Source organism: Macaca mulatta, chromosome 10, assembly GCF_049350105.2.
Source record: "Macaca mulatta isolate MMU2019108-1 chromosome 10, T2T-MMU8v2.0, whole genome shotgun sequence".
NCBI lineage: Eukaryota > Metazoa > Chordata > Mammalia > Primates > Cercopithecidae > Macaca > Macaca mulatta.
Window position 1 is genome coordinate 8,963,608 of NC_133415.1, and position 24,279 is coordinate 8,987,886.

Below are 24,279 nucleotides of genomic sequence, written 5' to 3' on the forward strand. Positions count from 1 at the left end.
AACGCGCTCGCGCCGGCGCCGAACCACAACTCCCGGCGGCCCCTGCGCTCCCGGGCGGCAAGATGGTGGCGCGCAGGAGGAAGCGCGCGGCGCGGGACCCGGAGGACTGTATCCCCAGCCCACCGGGCTACGCAGGTGAGGGGCTCCGGGACGCGAGACCGGGGGGGCCAGGCATCGCCGGGAGGTGTTTGGGGGTTGGCGGCGGCCGGGGGTCCCCAGGAGCGGCCGCACGGTTGGGTGTGAGCTCCGGCGGCCTCTGGCCCCAGCTTCGGAGTCCCGAGGACCCACGCGGCGCCCTTCTGCTTGCCCACTCTCTCGGGGCGAGCCTGTCTTGGTCCACGCTTCCCTTGGGTGAGCCCACTACTGTGCACCTCTCACCCAGGGCAAACCCATTTCCGTCCACATTCGCTCGTCCAGGTGAGCCCATCCCCTTCTCATCGCCTCTGCTTCTAGTCCAGCCCCCATCAGCTCTTACTGGGCTGTTACGGGCCCTCCTACTTGGTTACCCTCCTCTTTCTCTTGCCCCTGCTTCTGTTCTCCACCCACGTACCAGAATGTTCTTTTTAAGGCCATTTAAGTTAGAGCATGTCTCACACGCCCACGATAGGCGCCACACCCACTGCATTCCTTCCAGTAGCTTCATCAAGTCGCTTCTAAAACAAAAAGCAGACTTCTTAACCTGTGTGGGCCACATGGTCTGACTGGTGCTGACCTAAAGCTCTTTCTGTTCATCTGAGGCAACATGCTTTTTCCCCCTCTGGGTTTTTGCACTTGCTGTAACAGTTTGTTGCACAGTGGCGTTTCTGTTCTGAGCTTTAATGTTGCTTCCTCAAAGAGGCCATCCCTGAGAGCCTATGGAAAGAAGACCTCTGCCACCCCATGACCCTGTAATGTTTCTTTCATAATTGATACAAGCTTGCTGTATGCTTACTTGGTAATTGTCTTCTCCGTTATTGCAACTGAGCTTCCTGAGTTCAGGGACCGCAGCTCTATGCCAACCGGTAGTCTGACGGAGGTGTGAGAAAAATAGAACCAGTTCCTAGCTTTATGAGATTACAGTGATGGGTGTGGCAGTGATTAACCAAAGAATCTCATCAGTATAGCCTACAGACTATTAAGAGAAGCTGTGAAGGCACAGGCAGTGGGGTCTGACCTGGCAGGAGGGGCGGAGGGTGATGCTAAGGCTCTCTTGAGGAAGCGAGGTTTGAGCTAAACCTGAAGGTTAGCAGGAGGGAAGAGGGTGATGCACTAGGTAGAGAGGCCAGTGTGTGTGAGGCCCTGGTGTACCCAGGGGAACAGGGAGAATCCAAGGTGGTGGGGGAAGATGGTACGAGAAGAGGCCACAGTGGCAGGCAGGGTCTCACGGAGCTTCCAGCCACGGTTAGGATTTTGGTGTTCACTCCAAGAGCCGCAGGGTTCGAGCTTCCCTTTCATTGCGCCCCCATCTGTAATCATTGCCCATTTATCTTCTCTTTCCCTGCACCACCTTGGGAGGCCCTCCTGGGCAGACTCTTAGAGCCCGCACAGGCTTTGCCAAAGGGTAGGGTCGGGGGGTTGGTGAAGGGATGGATGGATTGATGAGCAGATAGGACTAGACAGGGATGTGGAGAAAGGAAGTTGTGTGAATGTCTTGCTGACCTCAGCTCAGGGTAGCCTGGCCATCCCTCCCCTCCCATTTCCTTTCCAGCTATTCCAATCAAGTTCTCCGAAAAGCAGCAGGCTTCTCACTACCTCTATGTGAGAGCACACGGCGTTCGACAAGGCACCAAGTCCACCTGGCCTCAGAAGAGGACTCTTTTTGTCCTCAATGTGCCCCCATACTGCACAGAGGTGAGCTAGTGTCTGGGAGGGGACCTGTGGGCTCTAGGTGGGGGCTCCCTTGGCCTCCACCAAGTCCTTGGTGGTGAGACAGACACAGCTAATGGGAGCCCCAGAGGAGAGTGTCCAGAGGGCTACCTTGATCTCCAGTCAGGAAACTGGCTTTTCTTTTTTTTTTTTTTTTTTTTTTTTTTGAGACGGAGTCTCGCTCTGTCACCCAGGTTGGAGTACAGTGGCCGGATCTCAGCTCACTGCAAGCTCCACCTCCCAGGTTTACGCCATTCTCCTGCCTCAGCCTCCTGAGTAGCTGGGACTACAGGCGCCCGCCACCTCGCCCGGCTAGTTTTTTGTATTTTTAGTAGAGACGGGGTTTCACCGTGTTAGCCAGGATGGTCTCGATCTCCTGACCTTGTGATCCGCCCGTCTCGGCCTCCCAAAATGCTGGGATTACAGGCTTGAGCCACCGCGCCCGGCCTAGGAAACTGGCTTTTCAAAGATGTCTTTAAAAGTATAATCCTGCCAGGCATGGTGGCTCATGCCTGTAATCCCAGCACTTTGGGAGGCTGAGGCCGGTGGATCACCTGAAGTCAGGAGTTCAAGACCAGCCTGGCCAACATGGTGAAACCCTGTCTCTACTAAAAAACAAAAAATTAGCCAGGCATGATGGCGTGTGCAGGTAGTCTTGGCTACTCGGGAAGCTGAGGGATGAGAATACCTTGAACCCGGGAGGCGGAGGTTACAGTGAGTCGAGATTGCGCCACTGCATTCCAGTCTAGGTGACAGAGTGAGACTCCATCTCAAAAAAACCCAAAAAACCCCCAAAATTAGCCGGACATGGTGGCACACGCCTGTAATCCCAACTGCTTGGGAGACTGAGGCACAAGAACTGCTTGAACCTGGTAGGCGGAGGTTGCAGTGAGCCAAGATCGCGCCATTGCACTCAAGCCTGGGCAACAGTGTGAGACTCTGACTCAAACAAAAAAAAGGAAAAAAAAGTGTAATCCTAAGTAGCCCAAGGTTTTTTTACGTATTACCCGAAGTTGTTTGAATTACGTGTTTTCTTTGAGACTATACGTGTCCATAATTTGAAAGTAGGAAAGTATAAAAAAATGAAAAGTGCCTCTAATTTTATCCAAACACAACTGTTAATTTTTTTTTTTTTTTTTTTTTTTTTTTTTTTACAAAAACTAAACTAAGGGAATTGCTGGATTTTTTTTTTTTTTTTTTTTTTTTGAGACAGAGTCTCCCTCTGTTGCTCAGGCTAGAGCACAGCGATCGTGGCTCACTGTGACTTCCGCTTCCCAGGTTCAAGCTGTTCTCCTGCCGCAGCCTCCCGAGCAGCTGGAATTACAGGCGCCCACTACCATGCCCGGCTAATTTTTGTATTTTTAGTATAGACAAGGTTTCACCATGTTGGCCAGGCTGGTCTTGAACTCCTGACCTGAAGTAATCCGACCCCCTCAGCCTCCCAAAGTCCTGGGATTACATGCGTGAGCCACCGCCCCTGGCCAAGGGAATTCCTGGATTAGTTTTCAAAAAAGAAACCCTAATTTCTAAAACATTCCTTTAAACTTAGAGAAAAAAGAAGCGTGTAGAAGAGGGGGTGTGAGTTCTGACCTTTTTTGAAGTGCAGCATGTGTACAGGGAAGGGCCCCAGTGGCAGGTGTCCAGCTCGCTGCATCCCAGAGACAGAACATACCTGTGTAGTCAGCACCCAGGTGGAGACACAGCAGCACATCCCAGAACCCCTGCTGCCTCCTCCACCGATAACCACCGTCCTGACTGTCACAGCATAGGGTCACTACTGCTGATTCAGGTAGTAAAATTTGTCATAGAAAATCAGAATAGGGCCGGGCGCAGTGGCTCAAGGCTGTAATCCCAGCACTTTGGGAGGCCGAGACTGGCGGATCACGAGGTCAGGAGATTGAGACCATCCTGGCTAACACAGTGAAACCCTGTCTCTACTAAAAGATACAAAAATATAGCCGGGCGAGGTGGCGGGCGCCTGTAGTCCCAGCTACTCGGGAGGCTGAGGCAGGAGAATGGCGTGAACCCGGGAGGTGGAGCTTGCAGTGAGCCGAGATCCGGCCACTGCACTCCAGCCTGGGCGACAGACCGAGACTCCGTCTCAAAAAAAAAAAAAAAAAAGAAAATCAGAATAACAGCAAGAATGTCCCCACCTGTCTCCAATGAGAGAGAGCGGGAATATGCCGGGCACTCTGGCTCATGCCTGTAATCCCAGCATTTTGGGAGGCCGAGGCAGGCGGATCACCTGAGGTCAGGAGTTCAAGACCAGCCTGGCCAACATGGCAAAACCTCATCTCTATTCAAAATACAAAAATTAGCCGGGTGTGGTGGTGGGCGCCTGTAATCCCAGCTACTCGGGGGACTGAGGCACGAGAATCACTTGAAACCCGGAGGTGGAGGTTGCCGTGAGCTGAGATCACGCTATAGGACTCCAGCCTGGGCTACAGAGCAGTACTCCAACTCAAAAAAAATAAAAAATAAAAAAGAGAAAGAGCAGGAATATTGACCTCCATATTATCCCTGCAGAACAGGTCGGAGGCCATGGTGCCCACAGGCTCCTGGCTTGGGCAGATGTGGCTGTGGCTCTGAGTTCTTCAGGGGCGCTGGACCCCTGGCAGTGCCACCCATGGTGGAGGGAGGCTTTCGGATGCCCCTGCAGATGCTCACACTTGACTTCCCTCTCCCTGCGGCAGGAGAGCCTGTCCCGCCTCCTGTCCTCTTGTGGCCTCGTCCAGTCTGTAGAGTTGCAGGAGAAGCCGGACCTGGCCGAGAGCCCAAAGGAGTCAAGGTCGAAGTTTTTTCATCCCAAGCCGGTTCCGGTGAGCCGCCAAGCACGGGGTTCCACTAGAGTGAGGGGGGTGGGGCATTGTCCCCAGTGTGTTGGGGGAGCTGGCAGTGGGACGTCAGAGCATTCTCTGGTCCTGAGCCCATCCTCACCGTGTGTGGTGTAGGAGGCTGTCCAGGTGACAAAGCCTGTTATTCCTTCCCAGATTTGCCACATCCTTGCACTTCTTGCCTGGCTTTTTCCATCCTGTGTTAATGCTCAGGGACCGTCTCTGCTGGGCGCTTGCGGGGCCTCCCCCGGCTGCCCTCCTGCTTCCCCCGCTGAGGGAGCTCCTTCCCCAGGCTTAGGGGCCGGGTCTGCAGGAGCACTGTTCTTCACGGCTTTCCCACTGGCCCTGGAGCCCACACCTCCTCCCCACACAGTGGCATCTGGCATGGTGTGTGCCCAGGCCTGGCTTCCAAAAACCTACCCTGGCCCAGGGCGACCCCTGCGTGTCACAGCATCCCTCCTGTGACTGGAAGAAAGGCAGCCTGTGTGTCCCCTCTTCCTGAGGAAGAGCTGGGAACAGCTGTCACTTCCCGCAGAAGCAGGATCACTGGAAGTGTGGCTGCCCCTGACCTGGGTTATGGGATGGCCTCTGGTTCTCTCCATGGCTCAGAAATAGCCTAGCACTGTCTCCCCTGGTGTAGCCACCGGCTAGGCTGAGGGCGGGCCTGGAGACCTTGTGCCAGACATGCGGAGGCGCCCCCAGCCTCTGACATCTGTCTCTCTCTTCAGGGGTTCCAGGTAGCCTACGTGGTGTTCCAGAAGCCAAGTGGGGTGTCAGCGGCCTTGGCCCTGAAGGGCCCCCTGCTGGTGTCCACAGAGAGCCACCCTGTGAAGAGTGGCATTCACAGTTAGTACCTCAGGGGGTGACTGGCACCTCCTTTCTGGGCTCTGGGTTGGCAGGACACTCTATGGGGACAGTGTCTGAATGTCACCAGCCAAGTCCATGCTCCCTGAGAGTGGCGTGTGGAGGCCTGGGCAGGAGGACTGCGGGGCTGTGTCTGGGTCCCCAGGGAGTCATTAGCCTGAGTCCCTGGCACAGTGGCACAGGCATACTGGGCAGGCAAAGTGAGGGCCCAGCTTGCAGCCCCTGGGGTTTCCTTAGCACCTGCGCCCTGGGCCCTGTGGGAAAAGGTCTCCATTAGCCTGGCAGGCCCTGGGGTGGGGCCCAAATGCCAGGCCTGAGGAAGCCCCGTTTCCCTGCCTCCCTTTTCCTCAGAGTGGATCAGTGACTACGCAGACTCCGTGCCCGACCCTGAGGCCCTGAGGGTGGAAGTGGACACGTTCATGGAGGCGTATGACCAGAAGATCGCTGAGGTAGAGGCTCCGCAGGGTCGGCCGAGCACCCCATCACCTGTGTGGCTGTGGGAAGGTGACGCCCAAGAGGGAGGGCGGTGGCGGCCTGTCCTTAGCCACTCTGTAGAGGCCAGGCTCCCTTTTTCCCTGCTGGATCCTGGGCTGCCTGGCTGGGTGACACATCTAGTCTCCACATGGTCTGTAGTGGAGAAGGAGGCAGCGCTGGCAGGTCCGTGCCCTCCCCGCCATTTAGCCCAAAATCGTGCTGGGAGGAGGGGAGCAGCCTGCCCCTGCAGGGGCTCAGGGCGGTTCTGACTTAGGATGGAGGGCGTGGAGGGTGTGCTGCTGGAGGCTGCAGGAGGTCCCAGGTGCCGACCGGACGACAGGATCACCTTCCTTTCAGGAAGAAGCTAAGGCCAAGGAGGAGGAGGGGGTCCCTGACGAGGAGGGGTGGGTGAAGGTGACCCGCCGGGGCCGACGGCCTGTGCTCCCCCGGACTGAAGCAGCCAGCCTGCGGGTGCTGGAGAGGGAGAGACGGAAGCGCGCCCGAAAGGAGCTGCTCAACTTCTATGCCTGGCAGCACCGGGAGAGCAAGATGGAGCGTAAGCCACGCCCAGCCCATCCTCAGGCCCCTCGGCCTTGGCCCCAACCATGGATGAGGCCTCTGGCCAGGGCTCCTGACAGCGGGCACTGAACCTGCTGGTCACAGAGGGAGGGCGTCCCTAAGCACAGGGCTCCCACTAGGCTCTGGAAAGAGGCCCAGCCTGGCAGCACCCGGTGTGGCGGTCCCCCATCACCCCCCGGGGCAGATGCATTTGTTCAATGGGTGGGGACCCTGGGTCATCAGTGCCCACCTCTGGGCTCCTGTGCACTTAGTGCTGGCGCTGGTCAGCCTCCAGCCAGCAAGGAGTTCGAGTGCAGAGGGGGCCTCCGAACCCACTGTGGGTGCAGGGAGGATGCTGCAGAATATGTGTGTTGAGGTGGTGGTGGTGGTGGTGGTGGTGGTGTGTGTGTCTGTGTCTGTGTCTGTGTCTGTGCTGTGTGTCAGGTGACCCTGCACAGTGCCCGTGTGTGGCTGTGCGGGTGTGTGTGGTAGTATGTGGTGTGCGGGTGTGTGGGTGTGCAGGGGTGTGGTGGTGTGTGTGGCTGTGCGGGTGTGTGTAGTAGTGTGTGGTGTGCGGGTGTGGGGATGTGCGGGTGTGTGGTGGTGTGTGTGGGTGTGCGGGGGTGTGTGTCAGGTGGCCTGCACAGGACCCTCTCCTGGCTGTGCACCTGATCACCTGTGACCCACTCCTGGTGCTGCAGCTGAGCCTCCTGCCCCACTGCCTGGTGTCCCTGTCTACAGGACAGCTTTCCTGTGGGCCCAGGAGTCTCCTTGCCCTGGCTAGGGCACAGGGAGGGGCTCTGCAGCAGGCCCTGAGCCATCCGCCCAGTCACTGGTGCTTTCCCTGCCTCGCTGGCCCTCTTGGCTCCCACTTGTGCTCGCTCTAGACCCTCAGCTTCCCCCTCCATGCCATCAGCCTGCCACTGACCTGGGCCACCCGGTGCCAGAGTTGCCATCGGCATTCACCAGCACTAGGGGTGGCATCCCTTTACCAAGTCTCAGAGTCGCTCCAGGCCGAGCGGTCAGGACTCCTTCCTTCCCCCTTGCGCAGGGGTCGGGGTGGGGGCGGATGCCTTTGCTTTGTTTCTAGGGCTTCATCTCCAGGCTCGGGGTGCCAGCGTCTCCCACTTTGGCCTTGCCCTTGGACTCGGCCTGCCGTCGGGTTGATTCCTTACAGGATCCAGACCCTACCCCCAAAGCAGAGCTGGGAAGGGGGCTGGGTTGGTGGGGGAGACATGCCCCTGCGCCCCACAATAACTGGGAGGAGGGGTGGGGCATGAGCAAGCCGGTTGCCCCGGGGGCGTGCTGTCTGACCCTGCCCTGCGCCTCCTCTCGCCCCCAGATCTAGCGCAGCTGCGCAAGAAGTTCGAGGAGGACAAGCAGAGGATCGAGCTGCTGCGGGCCCAGCGCAAATTCCGACCCTACTGAGCCGCGAGAGCCGCAGTGGATGGCTAGAGGTGCAGGGCCTGGAGAAACATGAGGCGAGGCAGGGCCTGCAGCCATCTCTGAGAGGCCGAGCTCTGGGAAACGGGCCCCAGGTTGAGGCCACCACGTACAACAGCCCCATGAGAGTCCACACAGGCCAGGAGTAAGGGCCAGGCCACCCCTCGGGTCTTGGGCTTCAGCAGTCCTGGGGACCTGGGCGTGCCCAGAGGAGGACTTGCCCCTTCCGCATCCTGCCTCCACACCCTCCTGTCAAGGACCCTGGATGAATCTGCTCTGTTCTCCCTTTTCCCTCAATGGAAAAGCCCTTGATGGTAACGAAACAGCCTTGAAAGCAGTGAGAACGCGAGAAGCTTTTATTTTCCACCCAGTTGGGCAGCAGGGAAAGGCTAGGTGGCCCCAGCCTGCCCTTCCTCCCTGCAGCTGGCTGGAGATTATTAGCCAGGAGGCAGCAGCCCCCCGAACCCAGACTCTGTCTCCCCCTTGAGGTCACAGATGTTGAAGTTGGAGTCTCACTCCTTCCCCTGACTACACCCTAGGCTGGGCGTCAAGACCAGTGAGGCATGTCCCCACAGGCCTGGCCTTGTTGCGGTCGTCATAGTTCCAGGCCCAGAGCTACAGCTAGGCTGTGAGCATGTGTTTGTGCTGTAAGAAGGAGCTGATGATACTGGCCACATGCTGGGGTTCGCTCATGTGGACACAGTGATTGCCTGGGACTTCCACAAACTGGAACCGCTGGAGAAAGGAGAGGGTGTGTGGTGAGGTGTGGCCAGAGGAGCCTAGGGAGCTCCATAGGCCTTGGGGTCAGGGCCCTCCCATAGCCTTCAGGCTCCCTGCAGGGCAGGAGCACCTCCCATGGTGAGTTTCCCACACACTCAATGCCTTGGAGCCGGGTCAGTCCATAGCACCCCAGGAGGTGTGTGAGCCCTGGGGACTTGGAGGCCTCCCAGCTGAGTTGTGAAGTTGCATGGCAGGGACAGGGCGGGGCCGAGGCCAGGGTTGCTGTGATTGTATTAGAGGAAGTCCCTGTGAGAAAAAATAATCAGATGGGGGCGTGAGCAGCCTGCAGACTTGTGCCTGCCTTCAAGAAGCCAGACAGGAAGGCCCTGCCTGCCTTGGCTCTGACCAGGTGACCGGCCAGCCACAGGTGCGCTTCCTCCCTTTGTGACAACACCAGGAAACCTGCAGAGGCCCCAGGGTCAGGTGTTTGAGGGTAAGTGACCATGAATCACCAGGTGCTCCCAGGAACCCGGGCACAGCCACCCCCACCTACAGCCAGCACACCCACTGGCGCGATGGGTGCGGAGGGAAGAGGCAGCCAGATGTTCTGCTGTGGTTTGGGAGCCTATAAAATGTGAGACTAGGCTGGGCACGGTGGCTCCTGTCTGCAAAAGCAGCACTTCGGGAGGCCAAGTCGGGCAGATCGCCTGAGGTCAGGAGTTTGAGACCAGCCTGGCCAACATGGTGAAACCCCGTCTCTTAAAAATATAAAAATTAGCTGGGCATAGTGGCAGATGCCTGTAATCCCAGCTACTCAGGAGGCTGAGGCAGGAGAGTTTCTTTGAACCCGGGAGGCGTAGGTTACAGTGAGCCAAGATCTTGCCACTGCACTCCAGCCTGGGCAACAGAGTGAGACTCCATGACTCCATCTCAAAAAAAAAAAAAAAAAGTAGGACTATTAGCTGGGCATGATGGCGTGCACCTGTAGTCCCAGCTACTCAGGAGGCTGAGGTGGGAGGATCAGTTGAGCCCTGGAGTTTGAGGCTGCAGTGAGCTATGATTGAGCCACTGCAGTCCAGCCTGAGCAACGGAATGAGACCCTGTTTCAAAAAATAAAAACTGTGGGACTGCCTCTGGCAGTTGGGTCACCTAATTGTGTCTGGCCCAGGAAGGAGGGTGGGTACTCGCGGATGATAAAAGAATCTCCCCACCAAAGGTCTCTGTTTCCTGAATTCTGATGACATGTGTCCCCAGGCCTCTAGGGACCGACCACAGTGGAGCGTGAGGCCTCAGAGATCCTGGTGGTCACTTGTTGGGCCTGGGGCCAGACCAGGGGTCTTCCCAGTGCACGAGAAGAGATGGGTGAGGTGGGACCAGAGTGGGTGACAGTGGCCGGACACCAGCTCCCTGAGCCCCGCCTTACCTCTTTGAGGGTGGACTTCAGCGTGTGTATCATGAACGACAGGGACTCCTTGTCATAGTAACTCTCTCTTCTCACATCAAAATATCCGTGGACTGCTCTGGAAAGTGAGGAGTTGGGGTTGTTGGGGTTCATCTTAGAACCGCCTCCCAGCACTGCCCTCATCCTGCCCTGGGTTCAGGCCTCTGAGGAGAAACTAAAACCTGGGCTACCCCACCTCCCACAGCTGGGTCCCTTGACCCTGGGTTGGATTTGAGGTTCAGTTAATCTCAGTTCACACTCAGCTGGCACAAGCCAGGCGCAAGCGAGTGCTTAAGGTACAGCCCTGCTGGGGCACAGAGTTCAGGACTTGGCCACAGTCACAGCCCTGAATAGCAGAGCTGGGATCTGAACAGGCTCTGGAGTCCACACTTGCTCTGAGAGAATTTACGTCTTTACAATCCTCCCATTGAAAGTCTACAATCCATGGTTTTTAATATGTTGAGTTGTGAGACCATCGTCACAATTACAGAACATTTTCATCACCCCCAATGAAGTCCCGAACCTCTGCGCTTTCACACACACACACCCCCCACAGGCTTCCGGTCCTGAGCTACCATGAACTGGCTTTGTCTCTGCAGTGTGTCCTATTTGGACTTGAGTGTGAATGCAGTCATACAACACGTAGACGGTTGTGTCTGACTTCATCCGCTTAGCGTGAAGGTTCATCCACACTGGAGCCCATCTCAGAGCTTCGTTTCTTTTTATGGCTTAAACATTGTGGTGGACCAGGCATGGTGGCTCATACCTGTAATCCCAGCACTTTGGGAGCCTAAGGCGGGTGGATCATGAGGTCAGGAGATGGAGATCAGCCTGGCCAACATGGTGAAACCTCCTCTCTACTAAAAATACAAAAGTCAGTCAGGCGTGGTGGTGGGCACCTGTAGTCCCAGCTACTTGGGTGGCTGAGGCAGGAGAATCGCTTGAATCCAGGAGGCAGAGGTTGCAGTGAGCAGACATTGCGCTCACTGGTCATGGAGCCTTACCTGGGCATGCCCCCTGCTGACACCTGTAGAAAGGTGTGGGACAGGCCGGGCGTGGTGGCTCACGCCTGTAATCCCAGCACTTTGGGAGGCCGAGCTGGGCGGATCACGAAGTCAGGAGATCGAGACCATCCTGACTAACATGGTAAAACCCCGTCTCTTTTTTTTTTTTTTTTTTTGAGACGGAGTCTCGCTCTGTAGCCCAGGCTGGAGTGCAGTGGCCGGATCTCGGCTCACTGCAAGCTCCGCCTCCCGGGTTCACGCCATTCTCCGGCCTCAGCCTCCCGAGTAGCTGGGACTAGAGGCGCCCGCCACCTCGCCCGGCTAGTTTTTTGTATTTCTTAGTAGAGACGGGGTTTCACCGTGTTATCCAGGATGGTCTCGATCTCCTGACCTCGTGATCCACCCGTCTCGGCCTCCCAAAGTGCTGGGATTACAGGCTTGAGCCACCGTGCCCGGCCTGAAACCCCGTCTCTACTAAAAAATACAAAAATTAGCCGGGCGCCTGTAGTCCCAGCCACACGGGAGGCTGAGGCAGGAGAATGGCGTGAACCCGGGAGGCGGAGCTTGCAGTGAGTGGAGACTGCGCCACAGCACTCCAGCCTGGGCGACAGAGGGAGACTCCATCTCCAAAAAAAAAAAAAAAAAAAGGTGTGGGACAGCCTTGGCCCATCCCCTGCTGCCTGAGCCCTCCCCTCCTCTGACCTTCCTCCTTCCATGACCCTGCTGCCAGGGGGGCTTCCCGAAAAAGATCTTGAGCCTCAGCAGTGTGGTCAACACAGAGAACTTGGAGCCTCATGCCAGGGCTGCCTCCCGGAGATTCCTGGCGCCCATGTGTCTTTTGGGGGTAACTGAAGGGCACTTGGTCCAGACTCACTTGATGAACAGGACATGGGCCTGCAGCTTCCTGATGAATGCGCATACAGCTCCCTGCTGAGGAAGTCAAAGCTGTTCTCAGGCTGCAGAGACAAAAGCATGGTGAATTCTCGTCACAAGGCACAGGCACTCTTGTGGGCTCAAAACCCATGTCTGTTGGGGCAGCTTAGCCCTGGCACGGGCACCTTAGCCATCCACCCTGGATCCGAGCCCAGGACCCCACCACATCACCGCCTCATCGAAGGCTCTTTAGCCCCTGGTGGCCAGAGACCCCTGCCCTCTCCAAGTCTGTTCTCCCCTCTTCCTGGGCTCCTGGCTACCCAGCCTGACTCCATTTCCCATACTCCTTTGCCACTGGGTATGCCTGTGTGATTAAAGTCAGAGAAGTGACTTGGGCCACTTCTGGGCCTGGATTTTAGGACTGAGGCGTGGCCCTTCCACACCCCTTTCCCAGTCCGCAGGCTGCACCTCACGCTGTCCCCTGCCAGCCTGGGACAGGCTTCTTGCCAGCAGGAAGAAACTTGCTGGGATCACAGTACAGGATGGGCACTCCATCATGGCCCCTGCAGGCCTCCTCCGCAGCCCTGCCTGCCCTGTCTTTTGACTATTTCACATCTGGATGGTGGGGATGTGGCCAGCTCCAGTGAGATGTGCTGTAGGTATGACACGAAGCTGGATATGGAAAACAGCATGCAAAATAATGCAGTCAAGTTTTATGTTGATTACATCTGAAATCACATCGTGGATGTTAAATAAAAATATGAGAACAATTGATAGAGCCTTTTTTTTTTTTTTTTTTGAGACGGAGTTTTGCCTTTGTTGCCAGAGGACAAGCTTCATAAATGCATGCTCAGTGGATTAATTCCAGGAAGCTCCCGTAAGGACCAGCTCCATGAAATCACACCCGATACTCCTCCACCTCCAGCATCGTGAATATAAAATTGCTATGGCTATGAACACACACACCCTTGAAAACTCACTGCCCTGGTTCCACCCTGGCCCTCCAGCTATTTTCTGCTTCTCAGACCAAAATGACCTGAGATGCCTTTCCTGAAACAGGGGTTCCCATACTGTCCTCAAGGCCTGCGTGCTCTCATATGGCAGCTGCCACATCTCACAGCGGGGTGTGGCCAAGCCTTTCCGGCCTGCACACAGGAGGGGCTTTCTGGGCACAATGTGAACAGGCAAACTTGAATCTGTCTCTACTAAAAATACAAAAATTAAGCTGGGCGCAGTGGCTCACGTCTGTCATCCCAGCGCTTTGGGAGGCCAAGGCGGGCAGATCGCTTGAGGTCAGAAGATCGAGACCAGCCTGGCAAATGTGGTGAAACGCCATCTCTACTAAAATTACAAAAAATTAGCTGGGCATGGTGTTAGGCGCCTGTAATCCCAGCTACTCAGGAGGCTGAGACAGGAGAATTGCTTGAACCCCGGAAGCAGAAGTTGCAGTGACCCAAACTTGGGCCACTGTACCCCAGCCCGGATGACAGAGTAAGACTTGGTGTCTAAATAAATAAATAAATAAATAAATAAATAGAATGTGGGTGCTTTGCTTCAGTAGCACATATACTGCCAAATTGGAACAACATAGAGAAGACTAGCAAGGCCCCTGTACAAGCATGATATGAAAATTCGTGAAATGTTCCTTTACAAAAAAATTAAAAAAAATTCAGATCACCTGAGGTCAGGAGTTCCAAACCAGCCTGCCCAACATGGTGAAACCCCGTCTCTACTAAAAATACACAAAACATTAGCCCAGCATGGTGTAGGGCACCTGTAATCTCAGCTACACGAAAGACTGAGGAAGGGGAATCGCTAGATTCTAGTGAGCTGAGATCACGCCATTGCACTCCAGCCTGGGCGACAAGAGCAAGACTCTGTATCGATAATAATAATAACAACAATAATAAAATTAAGGAAAAATAGAACTTTTAAAACATTAAAAAAAGAAAAATGAATCACTACCTCACACCATGCTCAAGAACAAATCCCACATGGATCAAAGACAAACACATTAACATTCCCAGACCATTGACTGACACCCTGGTCTAAGCCTCATCTCTTGGCCTGGGCCTGGACAGCAGCTCTCAGCGGTCTCCCTGCAGTTAGAGCTTCCCTACCTCTAATGACAGTGTCTCACATGTGTCCCGTGTTCTATCGTTTTTGAACAATCACAAAATAGCACAGGCCATGAGTACCTGAAGCGACAGCAGTGTGTGAGGCCACTCAACACACATGACCTCACCTAGTCTCGACAACAACCCTTCAAAGGCAGGCCCAGGGCGTGGCTCCCCTAGCCAAGCTGCTCAGAAACCAGCTGAATGAATGAAAGCACCTTCTTTCTGCACATGAGACAACCAAGGCTCAGAGAGGGTAAGCACCTTGCCCAAGGTCACACAGCCCCTCAGTGGCAGAGATGGCCAAGTTTCTATTAATACAAGTGCTCCAGTGACACACTTCCAGGCTTCCAGATGGGACGCGGTTTTTTGAGAACTTTGTCATCCTGCCTCTCCCCTCTTCACAGCCTCTATCAGGAATCCCGCTCTCAACAGATGCACCGAGCTGACTTCCAGCTTTTCCCTGTGCAGCGGTCAGTGCCTGGAATGTCTCCCTCCTCTCCTCACCTCCACTGACTCTATTTAATGCCACTGAAGTGCACACTTACAAACAGTTAAGTTGATAATATTGTGTATTATGTTACCTATGTAATTTTCTTTTTTTTTTTGAGATGGAGTCTCTCTCTGTTGCCCAGACTGCAGTGCAGTGGTGCGATTTTGGTTCACTGCAACCTCCGCCTCCCATTCAAGCTATTCTCCTGCCTCAGCCTCCCGAGTAGCTGGGATCACAGGCGTGTGCCACCACGCCTAGCTAACTGTTTTGTTGTTGTTGTTTTTGTATTTTTAGTAGAGAACGGGTTTCACCATATTGGCTAGGCTAGTCTCAAACTCCTGACCTCAGGTGATCCACCTACCCCAGCCAAAGAGCTGGGATTACAGGCGTGAGTCACCATGCTCAGCCTGTAATTTTCAAAAACAACAAAAGTGCTAACAGGCAAACTGTGGCGGGGGGAGCAGAGGCAGCGGTACTCACCCAGGATAGCCTCTGGTCTCTGTTCAGAACCAGACCCGGAGGCAGAAGCACAAAGACAGCGGCGTCAATGCTGTCCGTCAGGGTCAGGGGACACTCCGTGACTTTGCTGGGATCCCTAGGCCTTTTCAGCCAGGGCTCATTTCTCCCACCTGCCCCCAACATCCTCAGCTGCCCACGACTCCCTATCCTGGGGTCCAGCTGGACCAGGGCTCGACCATGGCCGCCTGACCACGGACCTGTCAGCCCACACAGGCCCTCACCAGCCACCCCAAAGGGCCGGTGCAAAATGAGGGCAGGAGCTTAGGCTGACAGTCGGGTGTACAGTGGAGCTCTCATCTCTGAGAAACTCATTCATTCCTTTAGTCACTAGGAAGAAGCAAATAAGTACCAATCGTGTCATCGTTTGTTGAGAAGACACTGAATGAAAAAAGAAACATGAGCGGAGTTGCGAGGCCTGGGTGGTGCCCAGCTTCAGCTTCGGGTGCTGACTTGGTTCTCTGCCCCCATCCCGATGGTGGCCAACAACTCAGCCTCAAGTACAGGCTGAACACTCGGCAGTTCCTTCCCGAGCAATGTCCCCTCAAGAACGGCCTGCATGGGATTGTCCAGAAAGGGCAGAGGGTCCCCTGTGGCCCTGGGGGTAATCGCAAGCTGGAAGCTGCTGGCGGTCGGAAGGGATGGAGACATGAACAGAGGGGTGTTTGTATGGAACCCGTCCAGCAGGACACACGGGGACTAGAGCTACAGGTGTCCACAGGGATAAGAGGCAGGGCTGTTCCCTCCCCCATATAAATCTTTCTCAAATACCTGCATGGCCAGGCCTCCCCACCACCCCTTCTTATTTTTCTCCATGGCACTTTCTCTTTTTTGAGACAGAGTTCCCCTCTGTCGTTCAGGCTGGAGTGCAGTGGTGTGATCTCGGCTCCCTGCAACCTCCGCCTCTAGGGTTCAAGCAATTCTCCTGCCCCAAACTCCAGTGTGGCTGGGACTACAGGCGCCCGCCACTACGCCCAGCTAATTTTGTATTTTTAGTAGAGACGGGTGTTGCCATGTTGGCCAGGCTGGTCTCAAACTCCTGAGCTCAAATGATCTGTCCACCTCCTGAAGTGCTGGGATTACAGGTGTGAGCCGTCACGCCCAGCCCCCGTAGCACTTTCTAAGGCGCTTCATCCTTTGCCTGTTGACTGCTTCTCTCCTCTGCTAGAGTTCAGCTTTCACAAGGACAAACAGTTTGGTCTGCCTTGTTCACAGCTATATCCTCAGGACCAAGAACTGTGCCTGCCACATAGGAGGGGCTCCCAAAGTGCTTGCTGAATGAATAGACAGGTGTTTACCTCTGGGTGAGGTCCAGGAGGAGCTGGAGAGGGTTCAAAGGAACGGGTGCTGTGCCATTGTTTTAGCAGTGTGATGGGTGCACAGGTTATTACTGTTATTAACATTATTATTTTATTATTTAAACATACATATATGGGCTGGGCACCGTGTTTTGTGCCTGTAATCCCAGCATTCCGGGCGGCCAAGGCGGGTGGATCACTTGAAGCCAGGAGTTTGAGACCAGCCTGGCCAACATGGTGAAACGCCATCCCTACTAAAAGTACACAAAAATTAGCCAGGTGTCATGGCGGGCGCCTGTAGTCCCAGCTACTCAGGAGGCTGAGGCATGAGAATGGCCTGAACCAGGGAGGCAGAGGTTGTGGTGAGCTGAGATGGTGCCACTGCACTCCAGCCTGGGTGACAGAGCAAGACTCTGTCTCAAAAAATTAAACAAACAAAAAAACACTAAACTATACATATATGATATACCAACAAGATTTGTATGGGGGGGCCTAAACCACCTGATTTTCAAGTTCACATGGAAAAATTACACAGGCAAGAATAGCAGGAGGTCAGGCACCTGTAATTCCAGCACTTTGGGAGGCCGAAGTGGGAGGATCACTTGAGACCAGCCTGGGTAATGGAGCAAGACCCCATCTCTACACAAAAAACTAAAAGATTAGCGGAGCATAGTGGCACACGCCTGTAGTTCCAGCTACTGGGAAGACTGAAGTGGGAGGGTTGAGCCAGGGAGACAGAGGCTGCAGTGAGCCGAGAGATCCTGCCAGTATCCTGCCTAGTATCTTAGTATCCTGCCTAGTGCTTAGTATCCCGCCTAGTCTAGGGCAAGTCTTTGACATCCTCAGTAAGAACAGTGACAAATATATAACGGCCTTGGACAGCGGAGTACCTTACCTGTGGCCACCTTTGTGGTTCCTCTTTGCAAGAGGAGCTCCCCGCACTCCTCATTCAAGTGGCTATTGCTCTTCAGTAACCTGGGAGAGACAGAAGGATGCTGGGTGCCTGGAGGCCAATAAAGAGGAGGTCAGAGGACATCAGATGAAAAGGAGAGGAGGGCCAGGGATGGTGGCTCATGCCTGTAATCCCAGCACTTTGGGAGGCTGAGATGGACGGATCACCTGAGGTCAGGAGTTCGAGACCAGCCTGGCCAACATGGTAAAACCCCATCTCTACTAAAAATATAAAACTTAGCTAGACATGGTGGCGTGTGCCTATAATCCAAGCTACTTGGGAGGCTGAGGCATGAGAATCACTTGAACCCAGGAGGCAGAGGTTGCAGTGAGCTGAGATTGTGGCACTGCACTCCAGCTTGGGGAACAGAGCGAGATTTGGTCTCCAAAAAAAAAAAAAAGGGGAGAGAAGAGCAGCGAAAGGGAGGAAAGGGAGGTCACCCACAAAGGGTGTATATGTCCCATGTGTTTTTTTTTTTGAGACAGAGTCTCACTCTGTCACCCAAGGTGGAGTACAATGGTGTGATCTCGGCTCACTGCAAGCTCCACCTCCTGGGTTCACGCCATTCTCATGCCTCAGCCTCCTGAGTAGCTGGGACTACAGGTGCCCACTACCACCATGCCCAGCTAATTTTTTGTATTTTTAGTAGAGACGGGGTTTCACCGTGTCAGCCAGGATGGTCTCGATCTCCTGACCTCGTGGTCCGCCTGCATCGGACTCCCAAAGTGGTGGGATTACAGGCGTGAGCCATCGCACCCAGCCCTTGTTTTCTTTTTAATGGAGACAGGGTAACACTCTGTCACCCAGGCTGGGGTACAGTGACATGATCATGGCTCTCCGCAGCCTCGACCTCCTGGGGCTAAGCAATCCTACCAACTAAGGCTGCCAAGTAGCTGGGACCACAGGCGTGTGCCACCGTGACCAGCTAATTTTTTTGTTTATTTTTTTGATATAGGGTTTCACTGTGTCGCTAAGGCTGGTCTCTACTCCTGGGCTCAAGCTATCTTCCACCTCAGCTTCCCAGTGTGCTGGGATTACAGGTGTGAGCCACTGCACCTGGACTGTGTCCGTATTTCAATGGCATGTTTACAGTGGCAGGATGTGTGTGTGCGCGCGTGCGTGTGGTGGGGCAGTGGGCGGCAGGGTGTGTGTGTGCGCGCGTGCGTGTGGTGGGGCAGTGGGCGGCAGGGTGTGTGTGTGCGCGCGTGCGTGTGGTGCGGCAGTGGGTGGGTGTGTGTGTGCGCGCGTGCGTGTGGTGGGGCAGTGGGTGGAAGGGTGTGTGTGTGCACGCGTGCGTGTGGTGGGGCAGTGGGCGGCAGGGTGTGTGTGTGCGCGTGCGTGTGGTAGGGCAGTGGGGGGCTTCTCCTCCATCAGACAACAAATATGTGTGGAGCTCCGACCTACCAGGCCCACCGCCAGATGCAGGAGGCACAAACATGACCAAGTCAGCCATAGTGGGGGTTGTGGGGATCACAGGCCTCGGGAACCAGGGGAGTCAGTAGGCTCTTATTGGACAGTGTGGTTACCTGCAGGGCAGGGAGGGACAGCTCGCCTGGGGGTGTCAGGGCAGGGCTCCCAGCTGAGGCCCCCAGGAGTGGGGAAGCCAGTGAGCAAGCACAGGGGAGAATTCCAGCTAAGGGAGCCCAGGCTGGAGTCCCAGAGGGGAGAGAAGGCGTGGAAGCAGCGTGTGCTCGGGGAGAGGCGGGGGCTGAGAGGTGTGGGGAGGGTATTGGAGTAAGGAAGGGGCATGGCCGGAGCAGGGGCAGAGGGAAAGGAGATAACGTCCCTGAAGACCCTGGGAAGCCTGGTGCTCAGCGTGACCCCAGAGAGAAACAGGCTTGTTGGGTGACAGGGAGAAAGACGCTTCCCCACGTCTCACCGGGTGTCCTCCCGTGGACCCCACAGCTCCCCATCCACACCAGGCACTCACCTCTGCAGCAGCTGCTTCAGGCTGTACACACGTGAGGGCTCCTGGGAGGCCTCTACCTGCAGCATGTGCTCTATGGTTCTCCGCTTGTAGGTCAGCAAGTTCTCCACTTCCTAAGAAGGCACAGTTGGCTGGGTGGGCAGGGATCCAGGCTGCAGACGAGGCCTCCGCCCCTCCCAGCCCTGCCCTCTGCTGTCGCTGAGCCCCTCTCAGCAAAGTGGACACAGGCACAGCTCTGGCTAGTCAGTCCTGTGATTCTGAACCAGTCTGTGTTTCATCTCAGTCACAGCCAGCCTGGTCTTGCCTGCGGCCAGGGACACTTGAAGAGGTCAGGTGGGATGATGGGGAGGTTGGGGAATCTCTGTCAACTGTTGAGTGCTTTGCAAAGGCATGAAATTAGGGTCCAGATGCCATGAACCATCGGGGTTGGTGATTTCTTCTGGTTCAACAAATGCCATCATTCTCAGTGGCAGACAGGGAGTGGCGGAAAGGGCACCGTTCTGGGGCTTCCAGGCTCCCCCAGGATGCGTGGCTCACTCTGTGAGGACAGCCTCGGGCCCACTGCCTGGGGCTGCAGAGGGGGCAACTCCCATCTACCTGCTCCTGAGAATGGAGGACAAGAGGAACAAATGCCCCTCTTGACTCACCCAGTAGGAAGCCCCCGGGGGCACTGCGCTTGTCAATTCAGTGGGTGAAATGCAGAAAGAAGGGAGTGTCTGCTGTCTGCCATCTGTGAACTGGATCCTCACAATAGTCCCTGAGCTAGCTGAGCTCATGCAAGGAACATTTACTGAGCCCTCCCTAGGTGCCAGGTTTCGGGGTGTGGTGACAAAGAGATGGACATGATTCTTGCCCTTATGGCATCTGTGGTCATTCTTTTTTTTCCTTTTTTTCTTTTTTTTTTTTGGAGATGGAGTTTTACTCTTGTTATCCAGGCTGGAGTGCAATGGCGCGATCTCAATTCACCACAACCTCCGCCTCCCGGGTTCAAGTGATTCTCCTGCCTCGGCCTCCTGAGTAGCTGGGATTACAGGCATGCGCCACCACGCCCAGCTAATCTTGTATTTTCAGTAGAGACGGGGTTTCTCCATGTTGGTCAGGCTGGTCTCAAACTCCTGACCTCAGGTGATCCGCCCGCCTTGGCCTCCCAAAGTGCTGGGATTACAGGCATGAGCCACCGCGTCCGGCCGATCTGTGGTCCTTCTATGGACAAAAACCTGAAACTGATGGGAGTTGTGTCACAACTGAGAGGCTGAGACCTTGGCAAGAAAATGACAGGATGTCAGGGCTGGCCGTCATTCAGCCCAATCTCATTTTACAGGAGCGGGAACTAAGGCCGGGAGAGGCAAAGTAACTTGCCAAAGGTCACCCAGCAGGTAAACAACCAGGCCAGAACCCAGATGCAGGGACAGTACTGGTTACAGGTGGTCGTGGCCAGAGGGGTCAGTACTTGTTCCATGAGTTCACTTTTAGGGCTGTCATGTGTGGTGGTGCAACGTGTACACAGTGCAAAGGCATTCGACTGGGTGTGAGTGCACTGCGCCTGCCCAGCTGTGTGCCCTACAACATCCTCCAGCCATGGCTCCTGCCCTCTTCCACCCCTGCCACTGCATGATCAGCCTGGCATTCTGCAGATCCCAAGCCACACGTCCAGTTTCCAAGGGGTCCCCCACACCCCTTCTCCTGACCACTCCTAGGGGTATAAGCGGCAGAGAGCTGTCCTCTGGTGGAGAGCGGGTCCCTGACTCCCCTTTCCCACCCTCTGCCGCCTCCTCCTGCCTCCCTAGTGTCCACCAAAGGAAACAGGGCTGAGAGCACTGCCCGGGGTGCAGGTCCTCCCTAATGACAGCACGCACGAAAGCCCCGCTTCTCACATTCGATTCCAGGAGAAGTAGTGGCGAGTCCAGCAAGATAAGTTTATTCACCATCTCGGGGAAGATACAGGAAAACTGTGAGGACAGCAGAAGGGGAGAATGAATAGGGGGAAGAAGGAAAGGACTCTCCCGCCTTTCCCAGGGGACCCTGGAGTTCCCGGAAATATCTTTTAGGCTGGGGGGTATGTGCTGACCAAGGGGCCAGAAGGAGAATATTCTATCCTATGGTGTGCCTTCTCCCACCACCCACAAGTCTGTACCTAGCACTGAGCTGCAGACCCTGGTGATGGCGGGACTCCAGGGTGCTCTGGGACAGGGTAGGAGGGCGTGAAAACATTAACTCTACCAGAAGTCTCCACCGTTTCCACCAACTTCCTGGTATAATGACTATTACTGTGACAGGAGGAGGCACTTCCTGTCCCAGGTACCTTCTCCTTCCTCCTCTGTGCTACCATCCCTACCCCACCCGAGGGACCCCTAGTTGGCCAGACAAAGCCATCTACTCACCATTCCGCCCACAATGCCACCTGGGGGACAGAAGAGCCATTGGTGACATTCCCTCACTCCCTCCCCAGCTGCAAACCCTAAAGCTTCTTCCCACCAGTGGCGGAGGGAGGGGGGGCTCCATATGGGTGGTGGGGGCTCACTATCAGGTCACGATGGCCCCGTCATCAGACCCGACCACTCAAAAGACCACATTTCCCTCATCTCTGCGTCCCTTGCAGCAGTTGCCTGAGGTCAGAGGACGCAGTGGTCAATCTCTGATGCTCTCATCTCTCTCTGCAGATCTCATAAGCGCAGGGGAAAGCGGTGGGGCAGCAGCTCCTATCCTTCCCTCCCAGCCCTACTCCAGGCCCAGTCAGCTGCTGGTCAGTGTACTCACCGAAGCTGTGGCCCAGAATGGAGAATCGATTCCATTTCAAGGCTGGAAACACAAGGAGCCAGAAGGTCCAGCTGTGCACAGGCTCAGCCCGCCCTCTCGCTTCTACTCCCCGGGCTCAGGAAATTCCTTCCCAGCATCTGGGGTGTCCACCCAGGAGACCAGCTTGGGGGAACCACAGGAGGAAGCAAACTTTTCAACTTTCCTAAGATCTCCCGTGAATTGCTGGCAGACCTGGGGCCAGAGCCCAGGCCCCACTCCCAGGCCAGTGCAGCTTCCTGGATCCTAGCACCACTCCAATGCTAAGAGGGGGTGTCCCAGAGCAACCCTGTGCCGAAAAATACACTGCTTCTTACCTGCCACAACTCTTCGGATCTCACTCACAAAAGTCTGGTGGTAATATGGGACACCTGAGCTGTAATGGGATGAGAGCCCATGACCTCCGAAATCCATGGCTACATAATAAGTCTGAAACAGAGAGAAGCAGGTTGGAGGGCAGGAAGAGGTGTCTATGCCAGCTGTCTCCCCGCCCTCCTCACTCCCCTGCAGACCTCCCCCCTCACCTTCTTGCCCACTTTCCCCCTGGACTTCCCTTCAGCCCCAGCCTCACACCTTGCGGGAGAAGAGGGATGAGTCTGTCGAAGGAGTTGGCATTATCCAGCCAGCCGTGCAGGCAGAGAACTGGAGGGCCCTGCAGGGAGCCCCAGGCTTTGGCTGCCATGTGGCCCCAGGGCACAGCCAACTTCAGCTCTGAGATGAGACCTGAAAGACAGAGCCGGCTCTTTCATTCCTTCTCTTTCATCCATGAAGCTGGTGCTCCCTGAGCCCCTTATCTCTGCCTGCTGTGCTTGAGCCAGGGGTCATGTCCAGAGAGACTGAGACCTTTAGTTGCCCCCAGAAGGTTATGGGGAGAGAGAGCCAGACATGGGTGTGGGGACTCCCAGAGGAGGGAAAGATAAGCTAAGCCAGAAAAACCTGAGACAGGCCTCACAGCATGCACCCCATTGAAACTGGGTGAGAACCTTCTAGAATGTGCTGGGGCAGGTGTGCTGGTCAGGCCTGGAGCCTACCACTTGCTGGCTGGGTGACCTTGGACAAATTACTAAAATGTCTTGAGACTCAGTTTCCTTTCCTGTAAAACCGGAGTAAACAGAGTCAACAGCCAGTTTCCTTAGCCTTTCCCAAGGGCCAGAGGGGTGCCAAACCCTCACACATGCAGCAGGTGGGACCACTGTCACTCTCACTCCACCGAGCGGGAAACTGAGGCACTGGGAGCTGCAGCCATGCCCAAGGTCACACTGGGCGACAGGGACGGAGTGGAAATTTAGGGCAAGTAGTGGGACTCCAGGATCCACCGCTGCCCCCAGAGCTCGTAGCCTTCGCAGCCTCCGCCGTCCCTGCCGGGCTGGAGACCCGCGCTCCCCCGACACCCACGCGCACGCTCGGCTAACTCAGGGGCTCCTGGAACCCTGCGAGGCCACGTGCGGCCGCATCCTGGGGCCCCCACCTCCCGGCTGGTCGCGCTCTCACGCCCCGGGACTGCCGAGGAAGGAGCTTCGACACCTAGGAGGGCGACGCGGTCGGCGAACCCTCCACTCCATCCCGCCCTCCTCCACAGTCCCAATCAGGTGGGTGGGCAGCGGGGCGCTCGCGCGAGGCCTCCCCGTGCCAGAGTCGTCTAAGGAGACCTGTTGCGGCGTTCTCACCCATCGCTCTTGTCTGGCGAATGCGCTGCCTTCACTCCCTCACGCCGGGCTACGTCGCTAGAGAGGAGGGACGCCCGCACTTCCATGCGCTGCCTCTAGGCTGTCCCGCCGCGCCGCGCCGCGCCCCGCCCCAGGCAGGCCACGCCTCCCCGTCGCAGGCCCCGCCTTCCCACCGCCCTCCCTGCTCCCTCACAGGCCCCGCTCCAACAGCCACCGGCCCCACCCCTTAGGCTGCCCCGCCCCACCTCAGGCAGGCCCCGCAACTCCGGCAGTCCCCGCCCCCATTCAGAAAGCAGAGCCTTCCCACCGCCCTGCCAGCGCCCCCCGCGGGCCCTGCTCCCAAGGCCGCAGGCTCCTTCCCAGTAAGGCCCCGGCTCCTCCCCAGGAAGGCCCGGACTCCACCCCAGAAAGGCCCCCACCACCCGCCAGGCCCCGCCATCCCACCGACCTGTCCGCGCCC

General features: G+C 56.1%; 2 protein-coding genes, 1 long non-coding RNA gene and 1 other non-coding gene across 5 annotated transcripts; 2 read left to right on the top strand and 2 right to left on the bottom strand.

The window, feature by feature from the left end:
- Nucleotides 1-25: 25 nt before the first annotated feature.
- On the bottom strand, nt 26-2,936 carry LOC144331611 (uncharacterized). Its single transcript, XR_013398918.1, has 2 exons — nt 2,302-2,936; nt 26-1,976 (listed from the first exon to the last, which is right to left on the bottom strand). It is a non-coding gene; the product is annotated as an uncharacterized LOC144331611 (long non-coding RNA).
- Nucleotides 33-9,953, top strand: RRP7A (ribosomal RNA processing 7 homolog A). 2 transcript variants are annotated; one of them, NM_001194373.2, is given in 7 exon segments: nt 33-135; nt 1,688-1,830; nt 4,539-4,664; nt 5,408-5,525; nt 5,895-5,992; nt 6,375-6,573; nt 7,918-9,868. In NM_001194373.2, coding segments are annotated over 7 exon segments (843 nt in total). In that variant the 5' UTR covers nt 33-62; the 3' UTR covers nt 8,004-9,868.
- On the bottom strand, nt 8,357-23,895 carry LOC713772 (serine hydrolase-like protein 2). The gene is given in 13 exon segments (XM_077949457.1): nt 8,357-8,753; nt 10,162-10,258; nt 12,058-12,094; nt 12,097-12,139; nt 15,147-15,184; nt 17,379-17,455; nt 19,363-19,472; nt 21,234-21,308; nt 21,741-21,760; nt 22,117-22,158; nt 22,470-22,581; nt 22,724-22,875; nt 23,802-23,895. Coding segments are annotated over 13 exon segments (939 nt in total). The 5' UTR covers nt 23,824-23,895; the 3' UTR covers nt 8,357-8,639.
- Nucleotides 13,601-13,706, top strand: LOC114670639 (U6 spliceosomal RNA). The gene has a single exon (XR_003720341.1). It is a non-coding gene; the product is annotated as a U6 spliceosomal RNA (small nuclear RNA).
- Nucleotides 23,896-24,279: the final 384 nt, after the last annotated feature.